The sequence below is a fragment of the Mus caroli genome, chromosome 1, assembly GCF_900094665.2.
Source record: "Mus caroli chromosome 1, CAROLI_EIJ_v1.1, whole genome shotgun sequence".
Taxonomy (NCBI): Eukaryota; Metazoa; Chordata; class Mammalia; order Rodentia; family Muridae; genus Mus; species Mus caroli.
The window spans coordinates 83,419,544-83,446,170 of record NC_034570.1 but is presented as its reverse complement, the minus strand read 5'-3'; the positions used below and the strand labels follow the sequence as shown (position 1 = coordinate 83,446,170).

Here is a 26,627-nt window from a genome sequence, read left to right as displayed (position 1 = left end):
TCTAACTTATGATTCATTTTTTTTTCACGCACCCATCTGTTCACTCACTTCAAATTCTGAATGCTTTGGGGACAAGGCAAAGGCTTCATCCTTCCTCGGCCAAGTTTAAGGTGACATCTGAGAACCATTTCTTCTTCCCAGTCTATCATCAAAGTCGTGGAAACCTTCCTGCCTCAGTCCTCCAAGTCCTAGGGTTCCATGTGCAAACAATCACTCTTAGCTCTGCTTTTTGGAGATTCATCTCTCACACTGTAGCCCAGGTTTGCCGTGAACTCACTATGTAGCCCATGCTGGCCTCAAACTCAGCAATCTCCCTTGCCCAGCTTTCTGAGCCCTGGGGATTCAGCGGTAAATACCTCATCCAGAGCTTTCCCCCCCAGGGTCCACTTGGGTATGGATTTGGAGGATATTCTTCAACTCAGGACAGGTTTGGAGAAATGTAAAACCTTCCTCTCCCAGCGCACGAATCCTCAGAGGACAGGCCCTTGGGGAATGTGCATGCAGGCTCATCTTCTCATGAATATTGAACACATCATGAATATTTATCAATGGAATTGTGTCTTCCCAAGATGATCTTATTTGAATTCCTAACATGTGTCCCTTAGAATATGACCAGGACCTCAAATAGGGACTTTTCAGAGCTAACCAAGTAGTGATGCAGTCACTAGGGTGGCCCTAATTGAGTGGGACTGGTGATGTCTGTCACAAGAAGGGAAGTTTGGGGACAGACACCAGCACAGAGAGAAATGTGTGAAGATGAAGATCAAGATTGCAACACTGCTTTGACAAGTCAAGGGTACCTGGGTTGCTGACAGTCTCCAGGGAGAAGAATGGCTACTCTCTAGAGCCTCCAGATACCTTGATCTTGAACTTCTGGCCTTCTGGCTCTGAGGCAATGGAGTTCTGCTGTTAAGCAATCCATTAGTGGGGCTTTTACTGCTGTTTTAGCAAACACACACACAAGAGTTGGAAAGGAGAGCATAGATTCTCTACAGGAGACAGGGCTTCCTTTATTCCGGCCCTTCTTCTCTCAGTCCCGTATGGCTCTCTGTGACCTTGGCTGTGAGCATCATTCTTTGAGGAGCCCTTGTGTCCACATTTGTCCTTCAGGTGGCTACAGGCACAGCAGCTCTGGCTATTCAGGAGTGAGTGTGGCTCTGTCCGCCCACCCTCCAGGTTTGGGAGGGTCACAGGTATTTGAGAAGACCCACTCCAGAGCCAGCCTGTTAGGTAGCTTCGTGTGGCAAAGCCTGTGACCTCAAGGCTCAGACCATCATCCGTTCCTCCATCTAGTTCCCAGGTGATGACTGCAACCCAGCTGGATCTGAACTCCCACTCTGCAGCCTGATGTGGCTCCCTGCACGAAGTTTCCAAAAGGACTTCCTAAAGCATGATTTGTCAGGCAGGCATGAGGGTGAGCAGTGCTGCAGTCAGCATTAGGGAAGCTAGGAGCAACAAAAGAACCAGAGGACTGAGTCACTGTGCCCGCTGGCCTTTCCGGATACGCTGGAGAGCGTGACCACAGATGAGGACTGTTTCTCCCTGGGCAACTGCTGAGTCAAAGGCTGTATTGTTGCCGGAGCCCATTGATGGACATTCCCGTTTGCCTCTCAGCAAACAGCTGCCCTAATGCGTGAGCTGCAGCGTGTAGAAGTGCTATATGCCCACTCCCTTGCCAAGCTTGGAGACGATGGATCTGCTGATGCTTCCAGTGGGGGCTGGACCAGGGCTGTGCACACGAGGGGGCTTGTGCTTACTGCCCGTCTCTGAGTTTTCAGTGAATTTTTTTTTGTTTTTTGTTTTCTTTCAGGTTTATAAATTAAGGATTCAAAACACCATCTCTCCAGAAGTTATTTCCCCCAGGATTTTTTTTGATTGTCATGAGCTCATTTCTCCTTAGGGTTGCCTTGTGCATTCAGCTACATGGTGTAGTTGCTAACGAAGATGAAGATGTGACTCCTGCAACAATATAGGGATTTCTTGGAACGCTGGGAGGGCTCTTTTTATAATTTATGTCAACACTGAGCTGAGCGGGTGCCAGTGCGCATGAATACATGACGCCTTCCTATTCTCTAACTATAATCCAGCAAGTCTCGCTGTGGGTTGCCCCCTGCTCTTTAGGTATCCTGCAAACAGGACTTCAAGGCAAAGGCGCTGGGTTTGGAGGTAAAAGGAAGAGAAAAATAAAGTTGCTTGGGCAGCTTGTTTCTGCCTTCTTGACAACAAGATTGGGCAGGGTCATTAGCGTGGAAGTGAGTGGCAAGAAAAATGAGACCATGAGCAAGAAAAACAACGCCCAGTGTGGTACAGTGCTTGCCCAGCAGGTGCCAGACCCAGGGTTCCATCTTTAGCACTGCAAGAGCAAAATCAAAGCCAGAAACACAGCAAAGGAAACAGACCCATAAAGCACACAGCTACAGTTACTGGATAAGGAATTTGCAATACTACATTCAGTACAACAACAACAATAACAAAACTCTGTAAGAGAAATGTATACACAGCAGGTGGATAAGTGGATTTCAGGAGAGATTTAGCAGCTTGTGAACAGAACGCAAGTCAGCTGACCTGTAACACCGTAAGTCACCACAACCTCCCAGTGTCAGAGCTCAGCAACCGTCCTCGCGGGCGGGCTCTCTGTTCCTTTTTTCTTCCTTTCCTTCTTTCTAGTGTAAGTAAATATCCTTCTTGTCCATTCCATCTCCTTACCGGATTCTTAGGTGAACCATGTTGCAGATTTCCAATCTCATTATTTCTATATGGTACTTGGAACTACTTGGATGGGGAAGTCTTTGGTTCCAGGATGTGGGAGCATGACTGGAGTTGTGCTGTTTGGTCCCAAGTGCTCTGCACCCTTTTGCTTACAGCATGGACACAAGCTTGGACAAACCATCTGGGCCCATTTTTGTCATCTGCCTTTTTTTTTCCCCCCTAGACAGGGTTTTTCTGTGTAGCCTCAGCTGTCTTGGAACTCTCGCTGTAGACTAGGCTGGCCTCAAACTCAGAAATCTGCCTGCTTCTGCCTGCTGTGTGCTGGGATTAAAGGTGTGGGCCAGTATTGCCTAGCTGGCACCTGTCATTCTTGTTGCCTGTTCAGCTCAGTTCTGCCTGCTGATGGCATCCTCTGCCTAGCAGGCAGTTGGCCTTACCTTGCTCATTCTGCTCCCAGGAAGAGGGCACCCCTGTCCTCTTGACTGTGCCTACATAAGCATTTCTTCCTGGGAGAGGTCTTCTCTGACCTTTCCTGATCCTTTCTGGCCTGGCCTGCAGTGTTCCTCCCCTGCGGTAGGCCCCTGACTGGGGAGTGACTTGTTCCTCTGCAGGGCTTTGTCTCCCCCTGCTGGGGTTACCTGGGACAGCACTAGTTTCCTTTTCCTGACTTCCTTCTGCTGCGCTGGCTGTTAGCCACGTGCAAGCATTGATGACTGAGCAGAGGAATTTAGCCTGGCATTCAGAAACCACTACTGGAATTTTACATTGAGATAAGCAGGGTAAATGTTTTGGGGAGAGACACTCCCTAGCTTCTGTTTATCTCAAGGCTAGGAGATTAGAACATTGCAGAAGAGGGGACTGCAGATGATTATCAGTCTGTTTGTCCTTAGCCACTGCTCTGCAAGGAAGCCCAAGCTCAGCTGTCCCCAGAGGAGCACCAGCATGCCTGGCTGGCCAGAGCTGGGTCATCTGGTTCCTACTGCTAGAAAGCTGGATATATTGGCAATGGGGCCCACAATTATGGGCTGTGCACAGAGAACAGGGGTACATGTCCGTGCAAGCAGCTAGCTGTTCTGCTGCAAGCCCAGAGAACCGCTTGAAAGTCACAAACAGATAGCTAATAAGATGGCTCAGGGGGCAAAGGCAATGCCAAGCTTTGTGGGCTCCATCCCTGGAATCCACAGAGGGGAAGGATCCCTTTGACCTCAATAAATGCACTGTGGCATGTGTGTGTGCAAAAACATATATGTTCATGCATGTATGATGAGTGGATAATAATGTAATAAAGAGGGGCTGGAGAGAGGACTTGGGGGTTAAGAGTGTTTCCTCCTCTTCCAGGGGGCCTGAGTTCTTCAGATCCCGTGTTGGGCTTATAACGTCAGCTGTGGGGGATCTGAAGCCCACTGCACGCACATGCGAGAACCCACACAGAGACTCATGGGCATGCATATATTTAAAAGTACATTGAAAAGTGTTCACAAAACTCTCACACATGTTTAGGCAGCAGTAGGTCCAGCGGTTCCTGTGGGGAATGGGGTAGGAAGTTCTAGAGATCATAGGATAGCAAGAAGCTCTCATAGGGTAGCTGTCTCTGAAAACAGAAAGTCTCTGTCATGCGGTGTTTGAACGGAGGTTGAGAAGGGTTTGCGTAGGCTCTGCATCCCTTGCAATTGTACCCAGTTTTATAATTTTGCCTTGTTTATTGTCTCACTATGAACCCAATGCTATCTTGACCCCCCCCCCCAACCCCCAACTCTGTTTCACTCCCTGAGTACTGGTATTACGGGTGTGTGTCCCCAAGCCTGGCATAGTTCTGACTTCTTTTGAAAGGTGAATGGGTACCCTGGAAGTTATGTGCATGTCCATGTGACATACTAACCTGGCTTAGTGAGAATTCTTGCCAGTGTCCAAGGTTTTGATGAATTGTCTGGAAATTTAAAAAGCACTAGAATTCTATACTTATGGCCACACACACACACACACACTCGAATGACTTAGGAACTGCTCTGTCTTGTTTCCACCGCCAGCAGCAATGGTTCGAGTTACAATCTGAATTTTGGAGTTGTGGGTCCTCATCAACGCTGAAGTAGAGTTTATCCCATGTTAGCCCAGAGAACACATCCTTTGTTTCTTAGAGCCCTGAAAATTTCTCTCCCACAGCAGGCAACTCTCAGCATCTGAATCACACGTAATCACACAGGCCAGCCAGGCAGGGGCTGCCTTTCGGAGTGGGCAGACAGGTGTCCAAGTGAGCAGACAGGCTGGTCCAAGAGAGGATCTTGCAGGAGAAGACTACCCAAGTGACCTTTGGCATGGGGTAATTCGGAACACAGAGAAGGAATGCACCCCCAGCTCTTCTCAAATGTCTGGATTCCGGCTTATCCTGGTCCACCCTGGGAGAGGATCGGGTTGCTTGAAATCATCCGGAACACCAGTATACTCCTAGACACAAGCCCAGTGGCAATGGGGGAACCAGAACACCTGTATACTCCTAGATACAAGCCCAGTGGTAATGGGGGAACCAGAACACCAGTATACTCCTAGACACAAGTATACTCCTAGCCCAGTGGTGATGGGAGAACCTGGACTCGAGGTAGCAGAATCCTGGGAAGGGAATTTGGTGCATACGCCTCTTCCTGCTCAAGGCTTCAGGCTTCAGATGAGGTCATGTTACAGGGAAAAGATGAAGATGTATTGTTAAAGTCACTGGAGCCCTTGTCAGCTGACCCTGAGTTGAACAAAAAGAGGATTGTGCTTGTTAGGCCTGTCTCAACCAGGCAAACCCTCTAAGAGAGGCTCTAGAGGTCAGAGAGGGCCTCTTCTGACTTTGAGAACGTAGGGTGTCATGTGAGAGGGGCCTATGAAGAGATCTGTTACCCCAAGAACTCTGAGCAGCCAATAGAAATGGGGGGAGGTGTCTCAGTGCTTCCATTCCGGGAAACTGAAGGTTCTGCGAACATCGTGTAAGCTCAGAAGAACTGTCCTGATTGCCTTATCTATGTGGGAAGACCTGCCCCAGTCATGGGCAGCACCCTCTGCATAGCCCATATAGAAAGGGCACAGCAGTAGGAAGATTTTTTGCCTTTTGCTCAAACGGCCTTCCCTCTTGTCTCTGAGTTGATTTCTCTCGTTGCAGCTATTCCTCCACTGATGTCAGAACCAGCGCTTCCAGCCTTCCGATGTGGACTAGACACCAACAGTTCTCCAGAAACCATGTAGATTTGTATCACCCCCCTGAGACGGCAGAGGTCCCCAGCCTCATGAACTGAGCAAATACTGGGTTGTTCGCCCCTCCAGAGGGAGACAGTCACAGTGGGATTGTATTTCACTGGTGAGGCAACCAGCCTCACAGACCAAACGGCTTCTGGAGTCTCACTCTTTCAGTGGGATTCAGTGTTTGTTACTGTTTTTATGTAAGTTGACTTAATACAGTCGGCACATATAAAGCTCTTTCCATTGCTCCTTGTGCATGTGTTGCAAGGGCAGGTCCAGCCACCCACAAGTCTGTCTTCAGGGTACTGAATCGAGATTAGAGTTTAAATAGAGGGCCAAGGATAAGCCCCTCTATTCTAATCAGTCTCAGACAACGTGTGGTCCCGCCCACCACGGATCCGTCATTATAACAACACGAGAACTTCAGTCTCATTGTAAGGTAGTCCGACAAGCTGTTAGAAATGCATGAAATCTCTTCCCAGGCAGTGTACTCCCCAGTACGATATTGCTGGGAGAATGCCCACTCCTTTGGGCTCGCTGTTTCAACAGTCTCATAGTTGAACTGAGCTGTTACCCTGCTGCTCTGAGACTTGACCTCTCCTTACAGCCCCCGAGCTGTGGTCTGTCTGTCCATGGGGTTAATAACTCTTTATAAACCCCTTTGATAGCTATCTCAGTGTCCCCTTGAACTCCAGAGACCTGGAAACCTTTGAGTCACTGTAGCAGTACCATTTCCAGTGTAATCAGAAGAGGCCATGCCCACACATCTCTACCCACCACAAGGAGGATAGAAGCGGTGCTGGGTGCCACACCTTGGATGCCAATCTAGGCACAGGGAATCAGGGTCCTCTTCAGAGATGGAGTGAGGTTCTTGGTCTTCAAGTTGTGGGGGCACCCAGACATGAGGACAGGGTGTGTGTCCTGGAGGACAGGGTGACAACAAGAAGGCCAGTGGCCTCTTCAGAGAAACAGGTTCTTCAGAGAGTATTGGAAAGCCTCTTGGGAATCCAAGACAGCTGCCCCCTCCCCCACTTAAATGGTGCTGAGTTCCCCATTGTCCCGTGCTTTGGGAACACAAGCTGGTTATCCAGGTGAGTTCTGAGCACAGAGAGAACACACGATTGCCTGGGATTCGTGGCTGAGCACAGGAGAACTGATTTCCATCATTCTTCAGCCTAGAGTTTCTCCTTCTGGGGATCTTCCAGCCCTGCCCAGGCAATTACCTGCTCCAGGGCACACCCATTCCAGGCTCTGGCCCCTGGCCCTGCCCACCTGGCATGCTGCCTCAAACTGGAGATGTTTACATAAATTAAGAAGTGAGCTTGCTCGCTCCTGTAACGGAAGAGCTGTTCTCTAAGTCTGTGATGCTTTCAGGTGTGAGGAGCTGGGACAGGTGAGACCTGGAAAGGGCTGAAATTCAGGGCTGCAGCTAGGTGAGGAGGCAGAGAACCACCAGAGTGTGACTTCTAGCTTATGCTGACCCAGGTGATCACATGATCATGTGGGGACTTTGCACCGGAGTTTACAGGAAGAGAAGAATCCTGCCGGCTGGGGCCTTGGTGGGAGCAGGGGACCTGCTCACTTCATTTGCTCGGCTGCTAGTGGTCAGTGTGCACTGCTCTGCCCACCCCGCCCCTGGCAGGACCCTGAGGAGTCATCCAGCACCCAGGGGCAGCACAGCCAGGGGAAGAGAGGGGAGCCAGCGGCCCTGTGGGATGATGGTCTGTAGCACTCTTCCAAAGTGAACAGGTGTGTTGTGCTGCGTGTGTGTGTGTGTGTGTGTATTTGTGTGCTGTGAGCATGTGTGTGTGTGTGTGTGTGCACTGTGAGCATGTGTGTGTATGTGTGTGGGCTGTGAGCATGTGTGTATGTGTCTGCTGTGAGAGTGTGTGTGTGTGTGTGTGTGTGTGTGCGTGCATACAGATGTGTGTCCCTGTGTTCTCAGGACCTGAATCAGAGGCGAATCTGAAACAGTAGACGCCTTGAGTTTGTTCAGCACCTACAGTGTTCTTGTTCGGGTCACAGGTCATATTCTGGGGAGGAAATTCCATTGAATTTTCCTTGCAGAAAGTTCCAGATAAGGGTTTTGAACGGAAAAGGCGAGTGCGAGTGAGTGGGTGCCTTGTAAGGAAGCCTTTTCAGATGGCTGCAGAGGCTCCAGCAATAGCATAGAGCTTGGCAGACTCTCTTCTGCAGCTTGGTTTCCCTCTGCTGTCAAATGCCATGTTGTTCTGAAGTTCGGTGTCTGGAATGGACAGCTTGGAGGATCTGGGTGAAGAGGAAGGGGTGCAGCCTTCTGGGGTTCCCTCCTTCCTTGAATGTGTTTTCTTAGGTGGAAGAGAGGCAGGCTTGTGATTGCTGAAGAAGGACCAAGTCAGGATGGAAAGAGATTCCCAGTTGCAACCTGGCAGCCACTGCCTTCAGAAAGATCCAGATTCTAGAAGAGGGGACAGGTACCAACCACACTTCCAACTTTCCCTCAGAATAGAGGCTTCTGCCTGGCTGCTATTGGAAACTTGCAACACACAGTCACTCAAAAAGCAACATGAGCACATCTGCTGTGGTCTTAGCTATTACAGAGAAAAATAATTAATACCAGGGAAAAAATTGAGTAATAGGGGAATGAATTATCAAAGCGAGGTAATTGTAGAAATCTGATGCAGCCACGTGGACACTGCGTTTGATGTTATGACCATTAGGGCAGAGTGTGTGATCACATCAAAGCTGAGGTGTTGTTGTTGTTGTTGCTGCTGCTGCTGCTGCTGCTGTTGTTATTAGAGATAGGGTCTTACTCTGTAGCCCAGAAAGGCTTGAATCTTGTGGCAGCCCCCTGCTTAAGCATCCCAAGGCTTACAACAACTATTGGTGGTGTTTTGGAGGTACAAAGGCAGCATTCCCCTGTACCACCCCCGAGGCATATCCTGCCACCATCAGTGCTGGGCCGAGCTAGTGCCTCCGGGGTCCTGACAAGCATAAAAACCCATCACGCTCCAGCCCTGAATTTCGTGTCTTTGCCTTGGAAAGCTGCTGGGCCTTTGGCGATGATGCCCAGGCCCTCAGACTTCCTGCTCAGCTTTGGCAGATATTTTTGTTCGGGAGCAGGTGGGCTCAGAGAACTTACCCACTCTGTTCTTCTCTGGAGGACCCTGGCAGCTGCACTCTTGACAGCTTTGTTTGTGCCATGTATGGGTTGGCCCTAGGGTGACCCGTGAAGGTCCTTCAGTGCCTGCCAACAGCCCTGCCTCCCTTTCTGCAAGCACACTAGGCATGTTTCCAACATGCGTCAGGGTATGACTGGCATGGGAGCCCTGGGGGCCGAAGGCACATTGATCCAGTTAGAATCCGTGGAGCTGCTTCCGGGTTCATTCAGGAGATAGTGAGCACCTGCTGTTCCCTCGCTGGCTTGACTACGGCAAGCTCACTGAAGGCAATCCAGCTTCAGGGTGGCCGTGATGACCCAGTGAGAAAGCTGAGCCGCTGATAACATAGGCATACGTATTTACAGGCCATCAAAAGTCAAGGTTGGTCCAATCAAGGGAGACAGGGAGTGAGGCTCTGTGAGTGTGGGGTCTGTAACTCTCTGCTGTTGGTTGTTGGGGGGCAGACGCATGATGGAGGGGCTAGGGTGGCAGAGGTGGCACCAGGCAGGCTACTGCAGAGGAGAGCAGCAATGACTCTGGTGGTAGGGCAGAGGGCTAGAGCTTCACTGAAGAAGGGATGTGACCTGTTTGCTGTGGAGTTGATGGATGGCCCTTGGGAGTGTCCCTCCTGGTCCCTAGTCAGGATTCTGAACTCTGGCCATGCCTTTAGGCTCAAAGGGTGGAATTTCTGGGAGGAGGCTGCACATACCATTCCTGGAGGCTCTCTCTCTCTCTCTCTCTCTCTCTCTCTCTCTCTCCTCTCTCTCATCAGATATTTCAAAAACACAGATGCTGGATAAAGTGTTCTTCCTGCCTGCCCACCCTTCAGTCAACTAATTAATCCATCCATCCACTCATCCACCTATTGTCCACCTATTGATTTACACACTCATCCTTACACACTCATCCACTCACCTCCATCTCTGCACCTATGCATTCGTGCATCAAGTTTCTGCATATCACCCATCTGCCTACCCCTAGATCTACTCACTCACTCACACATCCACCTGCTCCGTGCGTCCATTCATTGCTTAGGTGTGTGCTGAGCAGCTACTATGTGCTAGGCGTTTTTGCCAGCGCTGAAGAAACACAGGTAACAGAAGAGTGGCTTTGGTCACCTGTATTTTAATTTACAGCCAATTAATTTTGTGATGTTGGGTAAACAGAGCTTTAAACTGCTTGAAACAGACAACTTAGGGTGTGTGTGTGGTGTGTGTGATCTTGCTCTGTGATAAGTGTATGGGAGAAGCTCTAGAGGTCCCTGTGGGATGGGCCATGCTTAGCTGTTGGTCACTGTTGTACTGTGCTGCTGGCTTGGGGGAACCCTGGAGCCTTCTCTCCCAGACTCCAGCTATTGCTCTCTAGAATGGCGCCTTGGTATTAGGCCTCTGTGTGAGACCTAGTGTCTGTGCTATATTCTCATCTTCTGTCACTACAGTCTTAGGTGGTCTGTGTTATGGTTCCTGTCCATCTTCCCTTTACCCCTCCTCTGTCCTTACTCAGCCTTTGCCCACTGTAGGTACTGTGTGGTAGGGAAAGGCTCTATTTGAGAGTCTAGCCGCCCATAATGGGTGTAGACATCAATAAGGGGACAGATGTGGTCCAGATAATAGACACCAGGGATAACACCCCAGTCTCACCATTTTTCATTCCCTTCATGATACAACAGACCCAGGGGCTCCGGCGACTGAATGTAAAAAAGAGACAACCGGATATTTATCTTATTTCTGTGGAACATGCATACCACACTCAAAAATTCTTGTTCCACATGGTCTATGTGAGATCAGCTCTCTGTCCTAAACCACAGCCCCATACAGAGTGCACAGGGTCAGCCGAGTCAGCACTGGGAGACAGATTGTCAGCAATAGCCTGGGGCACAGGAAACCTGATGTCTTCACACATGGCTTGTAAAGAGAGAGAGCATATGGATCTCTCTGGATTTCCTTCAGGAGCTTGGGAGTTCCTGTGAGAGTGAGCGCTGGGCACACAGCCCCACCTCCTGTGACATGTACCTGGAAGCTGCAGTCACTGACCGCTGCAGGGTTCCCATGTTGTTTCTATAGAGCTGGGCTCTGAGGTATTAGGGACAACAGAAAGGACTCGGGTGTGTGAGGTCCCAGAGACACAGATATCTCTCCCTCCCTTTTCTCTCTCCCTCCCTCCTCCTCTTCCTCCCTCCATCCTCTCTCCTTCCCTCCTCCCTTCCCTTTCTCCTTTTCTTCCTCCTCCCCTCCCTCCAATATTCCCTCTCCTCCCTTCCTCCCACCTTCTCTTTCTCCTCCTCTCCCTTCCACTTCCCCCTCTACTCCTCTTCCTCCTCCCCTCCCTCCCACCTCCCCTCTCTCCTCCTTTCCCTCTTTCCCTCCTTCCCTCCTCCCTCCTTTCCTCCTCCCCTCCATCCCTCCTCCTTCTCTTCCTTTCCTCCCCTTTCTTTTTCCCTCCTTTTTTCCTGCTTTCTTTCCTCTCTCCCTCCCTCCTTTCATTTTCTCCTCCTTCTTGTTTGATGGAGTCTTATGTGTAGACTCACATTTGATATCCTCCTGTCTCAGCCTCTGGCATGCTGGGATTGTAGGTGTGCCCCACACTCCTGGCCCTAGGAAGATTACCCACCTCCCACCGCAGAGCTAAGTTTTAATTGGAAAACAGAGGGTTTGAGGAAAACCGGAACTGGCTGAGTCTCCAGAAGCATTGGCTGACAGGAAGAGACACCTCCCTGGGGTCTAGAAGATCTGGGATGTTAATGAAGGTGGCTTTTGTTTTTAAAAATCCCCTTTTCACGATTTGGAGACACCAAGTTTAATCCAGGAACAACTGAGAGGTGCTCAGGTGCTTTTGACCTCTGTTGGGTGCTTGGAATAAATAGGAAGTTTGTGAGCAGTGAGAAACAGGGCAGTGAATTAGGACAAAAAGCTCATATGATGCTGGCGGAGGCCATTGCAGAGCTTCTTGTCACACAGACAGTTTCCTCTGTGTGTGTGTGTGTGTGTGTGTGTGTGTGTGGTATATGCATATGTGTGTGTATATGTATGTAGTGTATGTGTATGTGTGGTATATGTGTGTGGTGTATGCATATGTGTGTGTGTATGTATGTGGTGTGTGTGTATGTGTGGTATATGTGATGTGTGTGTGTGTGTGGTGTATGCATATGTGTGTATAGGTATGTGGTGTATGTGTGGTATATGTGATGTGTGTGTGGGGGTGGGTGTTAGACTCACTGAGGTGGTTTGACCACAGGTTTTCCACCCACTTCTATCTTCTGTGGTTGTTTGCAGGCCATGGCGCAGGCTGCTGGGCTGCCACAGGCCAGCACTGCTTCTGGCCAGCCCTATGTGAGCAAGCTGGTTCTGCTTGGAAGCAGTTCTGTGGGCAAGACCAGCCTGGCCCTCCGGTACATGAAGCAGGACTTCAGCAACGTCTTGCCGACTGTGGGGTGTAAGTGAGGAGAGCCCTGGTAGGGGCAGATGGGAGTGTGGTCTTCATCGAATGGCCCTTGCTCTGCAACCCAAGGCTGGAAATGCCAGATTGCAGGGTGGGGCTAGATGTCCATCAAGGGCAGGCAGGTACACTGTCTGGAAATGCACATAAACAAGCTTTGCTAGGGGTCAGGGGACAGGCTAGGGGTCATCTTTCAGCCCAGTTGGCATTTGTGAGTGTGTAGACCCAGGGGTAGGGGCTCTGTTCCTAGAAGGCTTCAGTATGGGGGACTGGCAGTGAGGTTGGGGCATGCTATAAGGGAAGAAAAGAAAACAACTATCTGTGTGCTTGCTTATGTATGCATATATGTAAGTATATATATATATATATATATATATGTGTGTGTGTATACACACACACACACACACACACACACACACACACATATATCTTTGTATGTCTGTGGTATTTGAGACAAGGGCTCACTATGTAGCTTAAGCTAGCCTGGAACCCTCCATCCTCATGGCTCTGCTTCCCCTGTGCTGTGATGATAAACATGTGCTACCACACATGCTATGTTTTAATTTGGAGCAAGGACAGATTAGAGAGCCACCCCTACCCCATGCCCGTCATTATTGTTATACCCGTTAAGGATTTCTCCCTAAAGGATGCTCCTCCTGCTTCCAGGCAGCTCGCCCTTGCTTTTTTTTCCTTTTTTCCTTCCAATCTTAGAAGTGACAGGAAGCTAGGTCCTCAGTGGACTTGAGACTTGGGTCTCTCCTCTCATGCTCCATCTTATTATGTGTCCATCCACCCGCCTCCTCCCACAAACTCACTGCCTCAGGGATTGCCAGTTTGTGCAGACTGGTCTGGTGAGGTAAAAGCTCCCTTCTCTCCAGGAAGGCTCAGCTCTGTGTTGTATAAACATCTCAGCCCTGGCTAATGGGTCATTGCCTGTGTGTGCCCTGCCCTTGTACCTCTGCTGGGATTTGAGAACTCCCAGCCACCATGTTTAAACTGGAAAAGAAAAACCGAGGGAGAGCAAGATTGTATGCAGAGAAAGCATACCCTGCGCCCTCCTGTAACACCAAATCCACCTTTACTCTGAAGATATTTTCCCTTGAACTTTGCTTCCCAATATTGAATTTTTACTTTTAGTTATGTGTGTATGTGTAGCTGCAGGGTGAGTTTGGGCACATTCATTCCTCCCCCTTGCCCTCCCTCCCAGCTCCCTCCCACTTTGTATGTGCTTAGGATGGGTGCATGGGTGCATGCTTACATAGAGGGCACAGGTGGATGCCTGGTGTCCTGCACTATTCCTCTCTACCACTTCCTCTTGAGAAAGGGTCTCTGTCACTGAACCTAGAGCTAGGCCAGCAGTATGTGGTCCTCTTATCTCCCCTCAGCCTGTACCTTCACAAAGGTGGTATACTTGGGCTCCTCATCTATGAAGGTTGAGATCTGGGAATCAAACTCAGGTCCTCTGGAGCAGCAGTGGATGCTGTTAACCACTTAGCCATCTCTCCAGCCCCGCAGCTTGCCTTCTTAGACAACCCAGACCCTCCTGCCTAGGGATAGTGGTCTCATAGTGAGCTGGGTTCTTCTATATCAATCATTAATCCAGACAATCCCTTACAGACACGACCACAGGGCGAGCTGAGACTCTTTAAAAACAACTCTAGGCTGTGTCCAGTTGACAGTTGAGGCTAATCAGGACATCCGTTAAGACCAGAGCCAGGACTGAGGTGGTAAGCCCATAGCCAAGGATCACCACAGGTGGCTGGAGTCCCTGGAGGTTGGAGAGAGGTGGGGGTGGGCTCTCTCTCAGATCTCTGAGCAGGAACAGGCCTTGCCTACAGCTTGATCCGGGGCTTCTGGTTTCCAGAACTGAAAGAATGGATGTAAGGCACTCAGCAGCTGGTGTAGCACTGCACTGTCCTTGAGCTGTGAGTTTCATTTCATGCATGGAGGTCTGTTTGCCAGAGTCTCCCCAATTGGTTCCAAACCTACCCCGAGTCTGTGCAGGGAAGTGGCTCTGGGTGAAGCCTCTGGTCTCTGCTGACCCTTCACGACCTGGGCTCCCTGACTCTCCCTGGCTTCTAGTACCCTACTAGCTCACACACTTGAAATAGAGGTTGTTGGTACCATAAAATAACTATTTTAAAATCCCATCAGGGCCAGAGAGATAAATCACCAGTTAAGAAAAACACATACGGCTCTTCCAGAAGACCCGAGTTCTTGTTCCCCGCACCCACACTGGACAGCTCATAACCATCTGTAACTCTGGCTCCAGGGAATGCAATGTTCTCTTCTTGTCTCCATAGGCACTGCACGAATGTGCCCAAACTCACCCTGCAGCTACACACACACACATAACTAAAAGTAAAAAATTCAAAATTGGGAAGCAAAGCTCAAGGGAAAATATCTTCAGAGTAAAGGAGGATTGCGTGTTACAGGAGGGCGTAGGGTCAGTCTCTGTGGTTTGGCTAAGGGGGTGCAGGAATGAGGAAGGGAACACCTGGAGGCAGCGTTGAATGTTCAGGGGAAGGTGGGGGCCCTGCAGCTGCTTCTGCAACTGACACATGCAGAATTAAGTAACTTGTGAGAGATTTCTAGGTGCTGAAGTGAGGAACAGTATCAGAGGAGTGAACAGGGGAAGGAGCTGAGGCGGGTGGCTTCCAGTGACTGAGGGTGGCTTCAGAGTGGAACGGGTGGCTGAGTGGCCTGCGCACCAGAGGGACTGAGGCACAAAAATTCTCAGAGTTCAGTGGCGTTAGTGGACACTGTGGAGGCACTGCGGATTACTCATTTCTGGAGGTCCATCCCATGTCATTCTTGTTTTTTGTTTGTTTTGTTTTGGTTTTGGTTTTGGTTTTTTGAGACAGGGTTTCTCTGTATAGCCCTGGTTGTCCTGGAACTCACTTTGTAGACCAGGCTGGCCTTGAACTCAGAAATCTGCCTGCCTCTGCCTCCCAAGTGCTGGGATTAAAGGAATGCACCACCACCGCCCGGCCCATGTCATTCTTAACTCAGTCTTATACATCACCCCAAGAGTTTAGTGTCACCCTAAGGAGAAACCTCTAAGGGGCACAAAGCAGTTTGCCAGCTACGCTTTGCTTCATAGAGAAGCTCCAGCCTCTGGAACAGGCATTTACTCAGCCTCTGCGAGTGTGGGCTTAGCTGCCTCTCAGGGAGCTGCTAAGCATAGGTCAGGATGATGCACTAGGAGCCACAGATGAGCAGCGTACCCTGAGCAAACCCTCCCTTGGTCCCCTTATTGCAGGTGCCTTCTTCACAAAGGTGCTGGACTTGGGCTCCTCATCTCTGAAGCTTGAGATCTGGGACACAGCCGGCCAGGAGAAGTACCAAAGTGTCTGCCACCTCTACTTCAGGGGTGCCAACGCTGCGCTCCTGGTTTATGACATCACTCGGAAGGTAGGGCCACTTCCCGCCCTCTTCCCTAGGCAACTGCACGTTTACTGCTTTCTATAGGGGTCCACAGCGAGGAAACAGGATTGGATCCATGGTTTATAGTAACGACTACATCAACCAAAGGAGCCAGTGAGCCCATGCTGCTAGCTTCATTCAGAGAGTCCTCTTGGCAACCCCTGACACCCAAAGCTGGGCTCTATTTCTCTGCAATCTCCTGGTGCACTCCTTATCCCCACAGCACCACCATCAATGGTTCTAGTGTGCTGCTGAGATAGTAAGGGACTGTTTCAGAGCCAGCCCACCTCCCCAGACCAACCAGCGTGTGTCACCAGGGGTTGCAGAACACAGAGCATGCATGGGATTGATATGGAAGGACTGGACTCACATGCCCGAGTGTGTCCAACCTGGTCCAGGACAGGGTGAGCTTGCTGCTCACAGGAAATAGGGAAGTGGGGAGTAGTCATATTGGGTAGGAGGCAGGAAGGTGTAGTAGGTACAAGAGGCTTGAGGGAGGGTCCTGGATAAAAGATTGCAGTGGATCCAAAATGTATGTGTTGGGCATAGGTCCAGGAGTGTGGAGAGATGGGACCCCATATCAGCCTTTATGCCAGGAGTCAGGAGACAGGTGCCAAAGGACACAGGGTCAAGCCCCTCACCTGACCTATGAGGGGCTACAGTTAGGAACTGGGTTTGGGGAGATAACAGTTCTCTCCTGCACAAAATGGTGTCCAAAGTGGAGCTCTTGACTCCAAATTCCCTGTGACATCCATGTCCTTGGCTTTCTGGTGTGCTGCCTGGCTGCACAGCTCTCCCTTAGCAGGGCCAGCCCATCCTGGATGCCCTGTCAGGGGACCAGAGCAGCCCTTTGACATTGCATTCTGGGACAAGGTCTTGATGTGTTATGCACCCACAAGGGAGCTTTGCTCTTCTGGTTCAGCAAGGAGAACTCCAGCACGGTTTCCATTCTGTCTCTTTAGGATTCCTTTCACAAGGCCCAGCAGTGGCTGGAGGACCTGGAGAAGGAATTCCAGCCAGGAGAGGTGGTGGTGATGCTGGTCGGCAACAAAACGGACCTGGGCGAGGAGCGGGAAGTGACCTTCCAGGTGCCACATGGTGGCAGGCAGCAGGAGGGAGTTCTTGATTCCGTGGACTCAAGTACTTTTGAGGCCTGGAAACACACACACACACACACACACACTCTCTCTCTCTCTCTCTCTCTCTCTCTCTCTCTCTCTCTCTCACACACACACACACACACACATACACACACACTCACAGCAGATACCCCTGTGCCTCAGGCACTCACATACTCACCCATATACTTGCACTTGCATGGATACCCATGATCCCTCTACCTCATACGTCATAAACACACATGCTCACGCACATGCCCAGAGTCGTTCTTCATGGATGTATATTCATGAGCACACACATGTGCCTCCAAAGTCACCACATGCAAACCCACATGCAGATGCATTTGTGTGTGTAGAAATGCACAAAGATTCTGTCTTAGTTCCTCTTCTAGTTGGAGATTCATATAGAAGGTGTATGTACACATATGTACAGAGGGTGTGTGTATATCAGGTGGTCTGTATGAAGAATATGTGCACATAGATGTCTTTTTCTATTGTTTTGAGGCAGGGACTTATGTGTCCAAGGCTGACCTTGAACTCATAATCCTTCTGCCCCAGCTTCTTGAGTGCTGGGATTACAGGTGCATTTCTATTTACTTTTGAGTCAACCACAGTCTTTGGACTTTGTGAGTCTTTGGAGGGGCTCTCATTAAACACACTGACTGTTTCCTTCAGGAAGGAAAAGAGTTTGCAGAGAGCAAAAGCTTGCTGTTCATGGAAACCTCCGCCAAGCTGAACTACCAGGTGTCTGAGATCTTCAACACTGTTGGTGAGTTAGGGCCCCTCCACAGGAGTGTGAGAGCTCGCTGCTATGCCTCCACCCTTGGGGTTGACTTCTGGTGTCCTTGGGGCAGGGAGGGGTATGAGGAAGACTAATAGGCAGTGTTTGGTTAGGGTTCTGGGTGGTGCGACTCCCTCTCCAGTACACCTCCCTGTTTTCCACAGCTCAGGAGCTACTGCAGAGAGCAGGAGACAGGGGGAGCAGCCGCCCACAGGAAGGTGAGGCTGTGGCTCTGAACCAGGAACCTCCCATCCGGCAGCGCCAGTGCTGTGCACGATAGTCGCTGCCACTGCAGGAGAGCTGGCAGAGGACACATCTCAGCCTGTGCTTCAGAGGGTCCCCAGCCCAAGCTACGTCTTCCAGCAACAAATCTGCCGGGGCTGCCTCTTTGTCCATTCATGTTCTCTGTCAGAGATGGCTTATGCTTGAGCCCTGGAGGCTTCCAGGCGTTGGTTTTCTCTGTAATCACTGCTTGCCAAAGCTGATGAGAACTGTCTCAGGGAAGATCTAGTGTCCAATGGCTCCCAGAAGACTGTCAGCCCTACCTTACCTGATACCCAGATACTTGGATGCCCTGAGCCAAGTGTGTCTGCTCCTTGTGGGCTGTCCCTTTCAGCTTTCTTGTGATCAGCACAGAAGAGCTAAATGAAGCAGAGAAGAAGCATGGACTGGGAAAAGCCTTTGATCCATGGGATGGGAGGACAGATGCTTCCTCCTGGGGCAGCATCCATAACTAGACCACTTTCGTTCTAGAAACTGTCAGGGGAAGAGAAGGGGCATCAATGCAAGGAAAAATGCAGAGATGAGCTCAAGAGAAAAACGAGCCCAAGGTGCTAAGTCTCAGTGAGGTGATGCAGGAGAGACAGAGTCTGAAAGGGTGGCTGGGATGGAAGTGTCCCCCTTCCAGCGGTGGATGGACAGAGCCAGGTTTCTACCTAGTGATCTGAGGACTCTAAAGCCCCTGTCCCAAGATGAACACCGTGTTGTCTCGTGTCCTTCTCTCCAAATATTAAATGTCTTGACAATCCGAACACTTCATGAGGTTGTATTCAGACCCATGGCCGGACAGGTCACACCTGTTCAGTTTTTCTGCACACATTCTAGATGGGTTTGTGGGTGTAAAACATGGTGAGGGTTCATGGGGGTGAGTGTAATGAGGGTGGGCACAGGCATTGGTCTGGGGTGGACTGTGAGTTCTTCTGATGGTGATTGTGTGAGTTCTTATCTTTATAGAGAAACTCAGGTCCTTGAGCAGGGAGGAAAGCCCCAGAAAACATGTTCCTGTTAAGTCTTCTCTCTTGACACTTGCTGGGGCAAGGTGTGGCCATTTAGGGAGCAAATCGCTCTCTCTCTCTCTCTCTCTCTCTCTCTCTCTCTCTCTCTCTCTCTGTGTGTGTTTAATCCTTGCTTCTGGGAGTGTGATTAGCTGTTGAGTCTGAACAATGAGACATTGTTGTTGGGTGTGGTCCCCAACACTTGTGAAGCTGATGCAGGAGAATGGCAAGCTTATTCTGGGCTGCACAGTGAGAAAACAAACAAGCAAACAACAAAACTAACAGAGTCAAACAAACCCTAGAGAACATCACAGAGTAGAACATTGTTATCTCACCAAGGAAGATGGCTTCACCATGCCCACTGTGAAGCTCAAATGGATAAAAGTAAACATGTCTCCAGGCTGGCCAGGAGCTTGTCTGTGCCTGGGCTGTAACTCCTGCTCCCATTGGCTTTGCTTGGACAGGACCACACCAGCTATCTCCCTTCAAGTTTCACGTGGGGCTCAGACCAGGGATTGGAGGGAACTTTCTGGCCCCGCTGCACTTCATTCCGTTCTGGGGCCTGGTAACGATTGTGAATTTCTAGGAACTGATGTAGTCCTGACATGACCTGAAGGAAACCCTGTGACCACTGGACAGATGTGAGCCAGACACCAAAAGGCTTGTTCACATCAGGATCAGTGAGCAGATGTCAAGGGCCGCTTAGGAGGTTTTCACTCCCTCTTCCCTGGTCGGTTTCTTAGTGAGGCCTATTGATGCTGGGCAACTGCTTTTCTGACAGCTAGGGAAGATACATTGTTGCCACCTGATGACTCGCTCACATGTGAAACAGGGGAAGTGAATATTCAGCATCCCAGGCTGTCCTCATCATCCCTAAGGGCTGGGAATCATTAGGCAGGTAGGCAAGCCTATCCTAGAGGGGGAAGAGAGGCCGGTTACATATGACCACTAGGTGGCGATCTAGTATCACTTAAGACAAATCCTTCTGTTGGGTCCTGGGTACCTAGACACTCCGGTGCATCTCTGGAGGGCAAAATCACTGCTTTGAGGAAGCAGGGATACAGCAGGTAGATTTGTAGGTGCCTGTCTGTCTGGTTACCAATCTCTCCTTTCTCTTGACTGATTAGTAATGCTACCTTTGACACACCCCAGCAGAAAGCCCAAGATTGGATGGATCTGGAACCACCCAGCTTCACCAGGCTTGTGAAAGTCAGTGGTGCCCAGGGATGGAGAAATCTCTTACAGCTGAGAGGCAGGGCCCTGAACTCAAGGTCAAGGGCAACATGTCAAGGTGGGACCCAGGACTCCATCAGAGGACCCAGGACTCCATCAGAGGACCCAGGACTTTTGGACAGCAGAGTATAGTGTCCAGCTAAGGCCCAGGTCCTTTTCTGTGACAGGAAGTGCAGGAGCAGCGTCAGGCTCACCACTAGGTGGGATAATCAGCAAGGATCATTTTAAAGAACAGGCCACTGGGCGCTTCAGAAGGTCGATGTTATGATGTAAGATCAGGGACTGAGAAAAATACACACATACACACACACACACACGTACATATGCACATATGAGTACATGCACACACACACACTCACATGCATGCACACATGCAGGGGGGGGGGAAGAGAGGGGAAGGGAGAAGGGAGGGGGAGGGGAGGGGGAGAGAGAGAATAGAATAACTGGCTTTTCCAGGCTTACATTTTGTGTTATTCTTGGGAGAAAGGTTTGAACTCTTTGAGGCAATGTCTTGGTGTCTGCAGCTTGCCATCAAGTGTAGGTTGACAAGGATGGGAAGTGGGAAGCAGGCAGACAGGATGGCTGATGAGTCTATGTAGATTGAGCTAGTCCTTACAATGTTTTGTGAACTTTTCTGTATGTTTTAAAACCGTTCCCTGACTGTGGAAAAGATGAGTATCCCTCCATTCATCTTTCCAGACGAGGAGCTGGTCCTTTCTGGATAAGAGCTGTGGGAGGATGTCCTCCAAGCATGGCAGCCATTGCCACTGCTGTCAGAGCAGCAGCTATTGCCTGAAGGAAACCCTCAACAAGATCCAGCCTGTTGCTGTTCCTGCCCGGGAGGAGGGATGGGGAAGGTCATGAGGCCTTCATCTGAGATCCCAGCCAATCCCCACTTATGCCTTTCACCGCAGCCACATGTCACCATCCCAGGAAAAAGTGGCTTTGGAAGGTGCTGAAGTATACAGGGAGTAGAAAGAACTGGAGGGGAGTCAGCCTGTGACAATAGTCATAGCAGCCTGTGACAACAGTCACAGCAGCCTGAGGGTAGCCTGAGGGGAACAGCATAGACAGCAGCCAGCCAGATGACCCCCAGCTGCTAATCGTCTTGATCTGAGGGTAAGATGGCACCTTCTGAGCTGGGAAGAGGCCAGCTCAGGCTTCTGTGCTGGTGGGTGAGGCTGCTGGCAGCCATTGGCACTCCTCTGTGCAGGTGAATTTCAGCTGCCCCGGCTTCCCACGGTGTCTCCCTCAGCTCCTGTCTGACTTTCCCCCCTTTTCTGGGGGCACCAGCTGTGTTATGTGCCAGCCACCTTGTGTTTGACAAAGGGCATAGGACATCCCAAGTGACTTTAAAGGAGGCCTATAGGATCAAAAAGAATGGGGTCAAGTCTCTGGGATTCTCCTCTGAGCAGGAAGTAGGTTAACATAACCATGTGTGTTGGTAGCTGCAGGATTCTGCAAGGGACAAGGAATGGGGTGTGTTCAGGGTGATGAGGGACACTACATTGTCACTGAACTGGTGGAGCCAAGTAATACATTTGCCCAAACAGCAGACACAATGCCGAACATGCACCTATGGATAGCATAGGTCCTGAGTGATGACACTTGGTGGCTTCATAGGCTGTAATGAAAGGTGTCCTAATGAAAGGTGAGTTCTAGGACAGCCAGGGCTACACAGAGAAACCCTGTCTTGAAAAACCTGTCCTGGGTGCTGGGAACAACACTTTGATAGCATCTAATTTTTGCAGCAAACCCCCAAACAGCTCTAAATGTTAAAAATGCAGCCGGGCGTGGTGGCACATGTCTTTAATCCCAGCACTTGGGAGGCAGAGGCAGGCGGATTTCTGAGTTCAAGGCCAGCCTGGTCTACAAAGTGAGTTCCAGGACAGCCAGGGCTACACAGAGAAACCCTGTCTTGAAAAACCAAAAACAAAAAAAAAAACCAAACCAAAACAAAACAAAACAAAAACAAACAAACTCCAAAAAACAAACAAACCGAACCCCCCCCCCAAAAATGCCAAGAGAAGGACGTGGGCCATGCCAGGGGCATTGTGCGGCTTTTCTCTGGGACCAAGTATCTTACATAGGGTAGTGTGTGGTTACCCTGGCTTTACGCAGTATGCAAGCTGAGCATGTGTTCAGGGTACCTTGGGTAGGTGGAAGCTTGTGGGAACAAGTGACCAAGAAAAGGGCACCCCATTTCTGGGCAGTGATGTGGTTTTGGGGAACAGGAATTTACAGGAACACTGAATCAACATTCACTTCCCCCACTGCAGGGTCTTAAGGGACCAGGACAACCTCTGTGGGCCTGGTAATGAGCCATCTCAGTTGTTCTATTGGGGGCAGGTGGGAGCCTCTTCTTTCCAAAGAGGTTACTGGGTTCTGAGCTTCTTTCATGGTTACCCTCCCCAGAGAGAAAGCACCTTCCCGTTTGTTACCACATAGTTACAACTGTACAATAAACAAAGCCAGCACTTTTATTAGATCAGAGGGAAAACCGGAGAGGGAAGGTGGAGGAGGGTGGAGGAGGCTCTGCCTGGGATAGGGAGGGTGGGCTTGGGCTCGGCATCACTGTCTTCATGAGCTTCGAGAGAACTTGGTACTTCCATCCAATGGGAGGCAGCTTAGCCGGCACCGCAGGCCAGGTCCGGTGACATCCCTCAGGGCTGCCCTCCTCCTCCCGAAGCGGCCCACAGGCCTGATCCCACGGCCCGTGTACCAGGCAGGATTGATGTCAGGGGCTGGAAAAGAAAGAGTCAGAGCAGCGTATGGGACACGGGAGCCCCTAAGCTGATGGAAACCTGGCACCAGGCCATGTTAGCACCCACCCTGATTACACTGGCTGGGCATATCTGGGCAGTGGTGTGGCTTTAGGGAATTTATTTAGACATATACCAGGACCAGTATTCTCTTCCTGTCTGACTGTCATCCTCCAAATTCTTAAGGGACCCCACAAAGATGAGTAGGGGAATGATGAGGGCAGGAAACAGGACCATTCTGGGGAGAATTTAACAGGCCCATTTAACAGGACCAATCTCCCAACTGACTGCATGGCAAGGTAGCTTTTGCTTAGATCCCAGAGGCTCTCAACCTGTGGGTTATGCCCTTTTTGTTTGGGGGGGCGTGTATCAGACATCCTGCATTTCAGATATTAACATTATGATCCATAACAGTAGCAAAATTTACAACTATGAAAACTGCATCACAATAATTTTCTGGCTGGGGGTGACCACAACATAAGGATCTGTATTAAAAGGTTCTGCATCAGGAAGGTTGGAAACCACTGGCTTAGGAGATGGCTAACCTCCCATTCAGGGGCTAGGTACTCAAGGCATTTGGGAAGCATATGGATGGGAGGTGACAGAGGCTGTCCTCCATATGCCAGGCACTCACTGCGGGTCTCCATGGAGTGCTGGTGGGCTCTGCTGGAAGCTCCTGGGAGGACTAAGCCTAGCAGCAGCAAGCACAGAAGCCAGGTCCTCGGTGCCATGCTTCCGGTTTCCTGGACGATGGCCTGGAGATTGGATCCTGAAGCCTGGGGGTAGAGATGCAGGGTACATTGTATGCACAAAGCCAGGAGGGACCCTAGGTTGTTTGTACAGATGTACGTGTGTGTGTGTGTATGTGTGTGTGTTGCTTGTCCGTGCCTATGAGGTGTGCAAATGCATATGTTTAGTGCACATAGCTACAATTATCAGGGGAGAGGTGTGAGCTGTGCGCAGGTGGCTGTCTTGGGACATCCTTGGGTCTGTCTGTCCATCTGTGTCAGGAGCTGGGAGGTAGACACCCAGGCCTTAGTGGGAAGCAGGTTTATGGGGAGCCTTGTGGTCAGCAGAGGTGGAGAACAATTTGCTCAACCTCAGAGGTAGCTAAGAGTTGGAACATATTGGGACCTTAGTGTCCAGGCTTTCCTCACACTTTGTCTGGGATCTCCTGACACTGAGAGCCAGGCAGGCAATGGACGACACTTAGCATCCCACATCCCCAGAGAGCTCACACCTCACAGCCTCTACAATAACCCAGGACTTTAGACTCAGTTTGCTGAGACTCCAGAATGGGCCTCTCCTCACAGAGCCCCCCTGAATGACATGGGAAGGCTGCCGCCACTGTGTCTGGGAACCGGTACCCTGCTGATGGAGTGTTCTGACCTACCACATAGCATCCACCTGTGATACTTCCTGCAGGGGACCCTTTTCTTCCTACCCCTGACATTTCAGGTCCTATTAGAAGATGCTCAAGGAAGACCCCCTAGCTGACTTTGACTCTCCAGCTCCTCCTTGTCCACACAGCGCTGTCCATCAGAGCTCTTTAAATGCCTAGCCTCTCCTTCTCCTCCTGGGATGTCCCACATAGTGAAGGGGAACCCTAACTAGAGGAATGGAGGAGCCACCATGAATAATTGTAAAGACTGCACCCACTCAGACTGGGTGATGGGGACTGAGAATGCTAGCTGATCCTGATTCCTGAGCCTTGGGTACCCACTTTCTGGAGGGTGCCTTCTGGGCTCTGCTTGAGAAGGTGTCCCACTGAGGGCCACCTTCACCTGCCCTCCATCATGGACAGCCCTTGAGTGTCAGAGACCCCAGGATGGTGTGTGGTCCTAGACCACAGACCACAGGTAGTTCTCTCTGCTTGCCCTGCTTGGTGCCCACACCTGGCTGCCCAGTAAACCTGGCAGAGAAAATACTTGTAGAGAAGCTGGAAGTCACAGCAACACCCAGCCCTCTCCAGCACTGCCAAGTTACTCACCCTCTCTCTGTCCCTTGAGTGTGGTGATAAGGCGTGAGGTGAGGTCTGCCTGCCTGCTTATCTTTTATAGGCCAACAAGGAGGCAAAGGATGCCCCCAGACCCCTCCTTGAGATGGCGTCTTTGCTTATAGCCTGCAGTTTCCACTACGTCTCTTCTCTCACCAAGACACTCCGTCTTTTTTTTCTTTCCTTTCTTTTTTTACCTTCTTAAAAAAAAAAAAAACCCAAACCTCTCATCAGTGACGTTATTTGTTCCTTCCTGAATTATATAATTTCATTTGGGCCAAGTGGCTTTAAAACACATTAACCCCCTCCCCCGCCCCCTCTTCATGCTCGCCTTTGGGCAGACTCCACAGTGACGTGTCCACCCGACCTCTCAATGTGAACCTCTTCTGAATACTTGTCCCACCTGAGCCATGACTTCCTGGAATCCTGGCCGGGAAGTCCCTTGAACCCAGGTGGGTGCCTCCTACTCTGGTTGTCCCCTCAGCTTGCTTAGTCACATGCACGGTCTCTAGACACATTTTCTCTGGTTCATCCTGAGTCTATGGCCGAGAACACACCAAGTTTATTGATACAATACAATCAGAAGCCTGGCACTGTGGTACATGACTGTAACCCTGGGTCTCTGGGAAGTGAAGCAGGAGGATGGCTATGAGTTCAAAACCAGGCTGTCTCAATAAAGCAAAACAATAAAAAACTGAAAACGAAACAGAGAGTGCTACTTTTATTGTAAGGTAGGTTTAACGGCAGAACGTGGCAGCGCCGGCTTATAACCCCAGCGCTAAGGTAGAGAGAGCAGAGGTGCGGAAGACCCCTGATGCTCACTGGCCAGTCAGCGTAGCCAAACTGACAACCTCCAGGATCAGTGTCTCAAAAACAGGAAATGGAGACATGACTGAGGAAGACACCACATTAATCTCTGGCCTCTATGCACAAGTGCACAGCGTCCCCTCATAGATGTGTACACACCTCACCCCATACACGCAGGCAAAAAACTTTTAAAAAGGAAGTCTATTATGCTGGAAAAGTAATTTTCATGTAATGAGAAAGAATAAGTGCACACAAAAATAGAAGAGCCCAGATCACGTGGAAAGGCCAGTGTTTGCCTTTCAGAGTGCACCTTCTGGGAAGACTCCTGAGCCTGCTGAGAGATGCTGAGCCTCATTCTTTCACCACCATATATTCTGGAAGTGTTAAAGTATCTGCAGGTCTGTGCTGTTGAAAAGGACTGTGCAATATTCTGCCATTTAACTCACCCGTCATCACCATAGGTACAGATTATATGAAATATCATTGAGGTGCAATAGAACATTCTTGAAGGAGCTATGCACCAGAAGAGTCCAGGCAGGTGTCTCCCCAGGATCACCATTTCCTGCCCACCACCAGACTTGTAGAAAAGCTTTAGGCTGCCCCGTCATCCTTTGGACATGTGGTCAGCGTAACATCTGGGTTCTCAAGGAATGGCTGTCTCTTCCTTGGAAAAGGGCTCTGGCCAGTGGGCTCCTTGGGAGGTGGGTATGGTAAGGAACTCTAGAATGAGGAG

At 50.3% G+C, this 26,627-nt stretch overlaps 2 protein-coding genes across 4 annotated transcripts; one reads left to right on the top strand and one right to left on the bottom strand.

The window, feature by feature from the left end:
• The first annotated feature begins 7,231 nt into the window (after positions 1 to 7,231).
• On the top strand, positions 7,232 to 18,853 carry Rab17 (RAB17, member RAS oncogene family). 3 transcript variants are annotated; one of them, XM_021161788.2, is made up of 6 exons: positions 7,232 to 7,315; positions 12,335 to 12,494; positions 15,760 to 15,911; positions 16,886 to 17,011; positions 17,717 to 17,810; positions 17,987 to 18,853. In XM_021161788.2, exons 2-6 carry the CDS (start codon positions 12,338 to 12,340, stop codon positions 18,100 to 18,102), a joined length of 645 nt encoding a protein of 214 aa, XP_021017447.1. In that variant the 5' UTR covers positions 7,232 to 7,315; positions 12,335 to 12,337; the 3' UTR covers positions 18,103 to 18,853. The 3 variants fall into 3 exon arrangements, with proteins under 3 accessions (XP_021017447.1, XP_021017440.1, XP_021017433.2); XM_021161781.2 differs by having other exon boundaries at positions 7,268 to 7,671; XM_021161774.2 differs by lacking the exon at positions 7,232 to 7,315 and adding an exon at positions 7,358 to 7,643.
• Positions 18,854 to 22,909: 4,056 nt separating this feature from the next.
• Positions 22,910 to 23,822, bottom strand: Prlh (prolactin releasing hormone). The gene is made up of 2 exons (XM_021175826.1): positions 23,726 to 23,822; positions 22,910 to 23,073 (listed from the first exon to the last, which is right to left on the bottom strand). The coding sequence occupies exons 1-2, from the start codon at positions 23,820 to 23,822 to the stop codon at positions 22,910 to 22,912; spliced, it is 261 nt and encodes an 86-aa protein (XP_021031485.1).
• Positions 23,823 to 26,627: the final 2,805 nt, after the last annotated feature.

Bases quoted from the DNA above. Each gene is read 5' to 3' on its own strand.
- Prlh (XM_021175826.1), bottom strand. From the start codon at position 23,822: ATGGCACCGAGGACCTGGCTTCTGTGCTTGCTGCTGCTAGGCTTAGTC. The intron at 23,074-23,725 runs GTGAGTGCCTGG...TTTCTTTTCCAG, and splicing joins GCACTCCATGGAGACCCGCA to CCCCTGACATCAATCCTGCC.
- Rab17 (XM_021161774.2), top strand. From the start codon at position 7,416: ATGATCATGTGGGGACTTTGCACCGGAGTTTACAGGAAGAGAAGAATC. The intron at 7,644-12,334 runs GTCTGTAGCACT...GGTTGTTTGCAG, and splicing joins AGCGGCCCTGTGGGATGATG to GCCATGGCGCAGGCTGCTGG. The intron at 15,912-16,885 runs GTAGGGCCACTT...CTGTCTCTTTAG, and splicing joins TTTATGACATCACTCGGAAG to GATTCCTTTCACAAGGCCCA.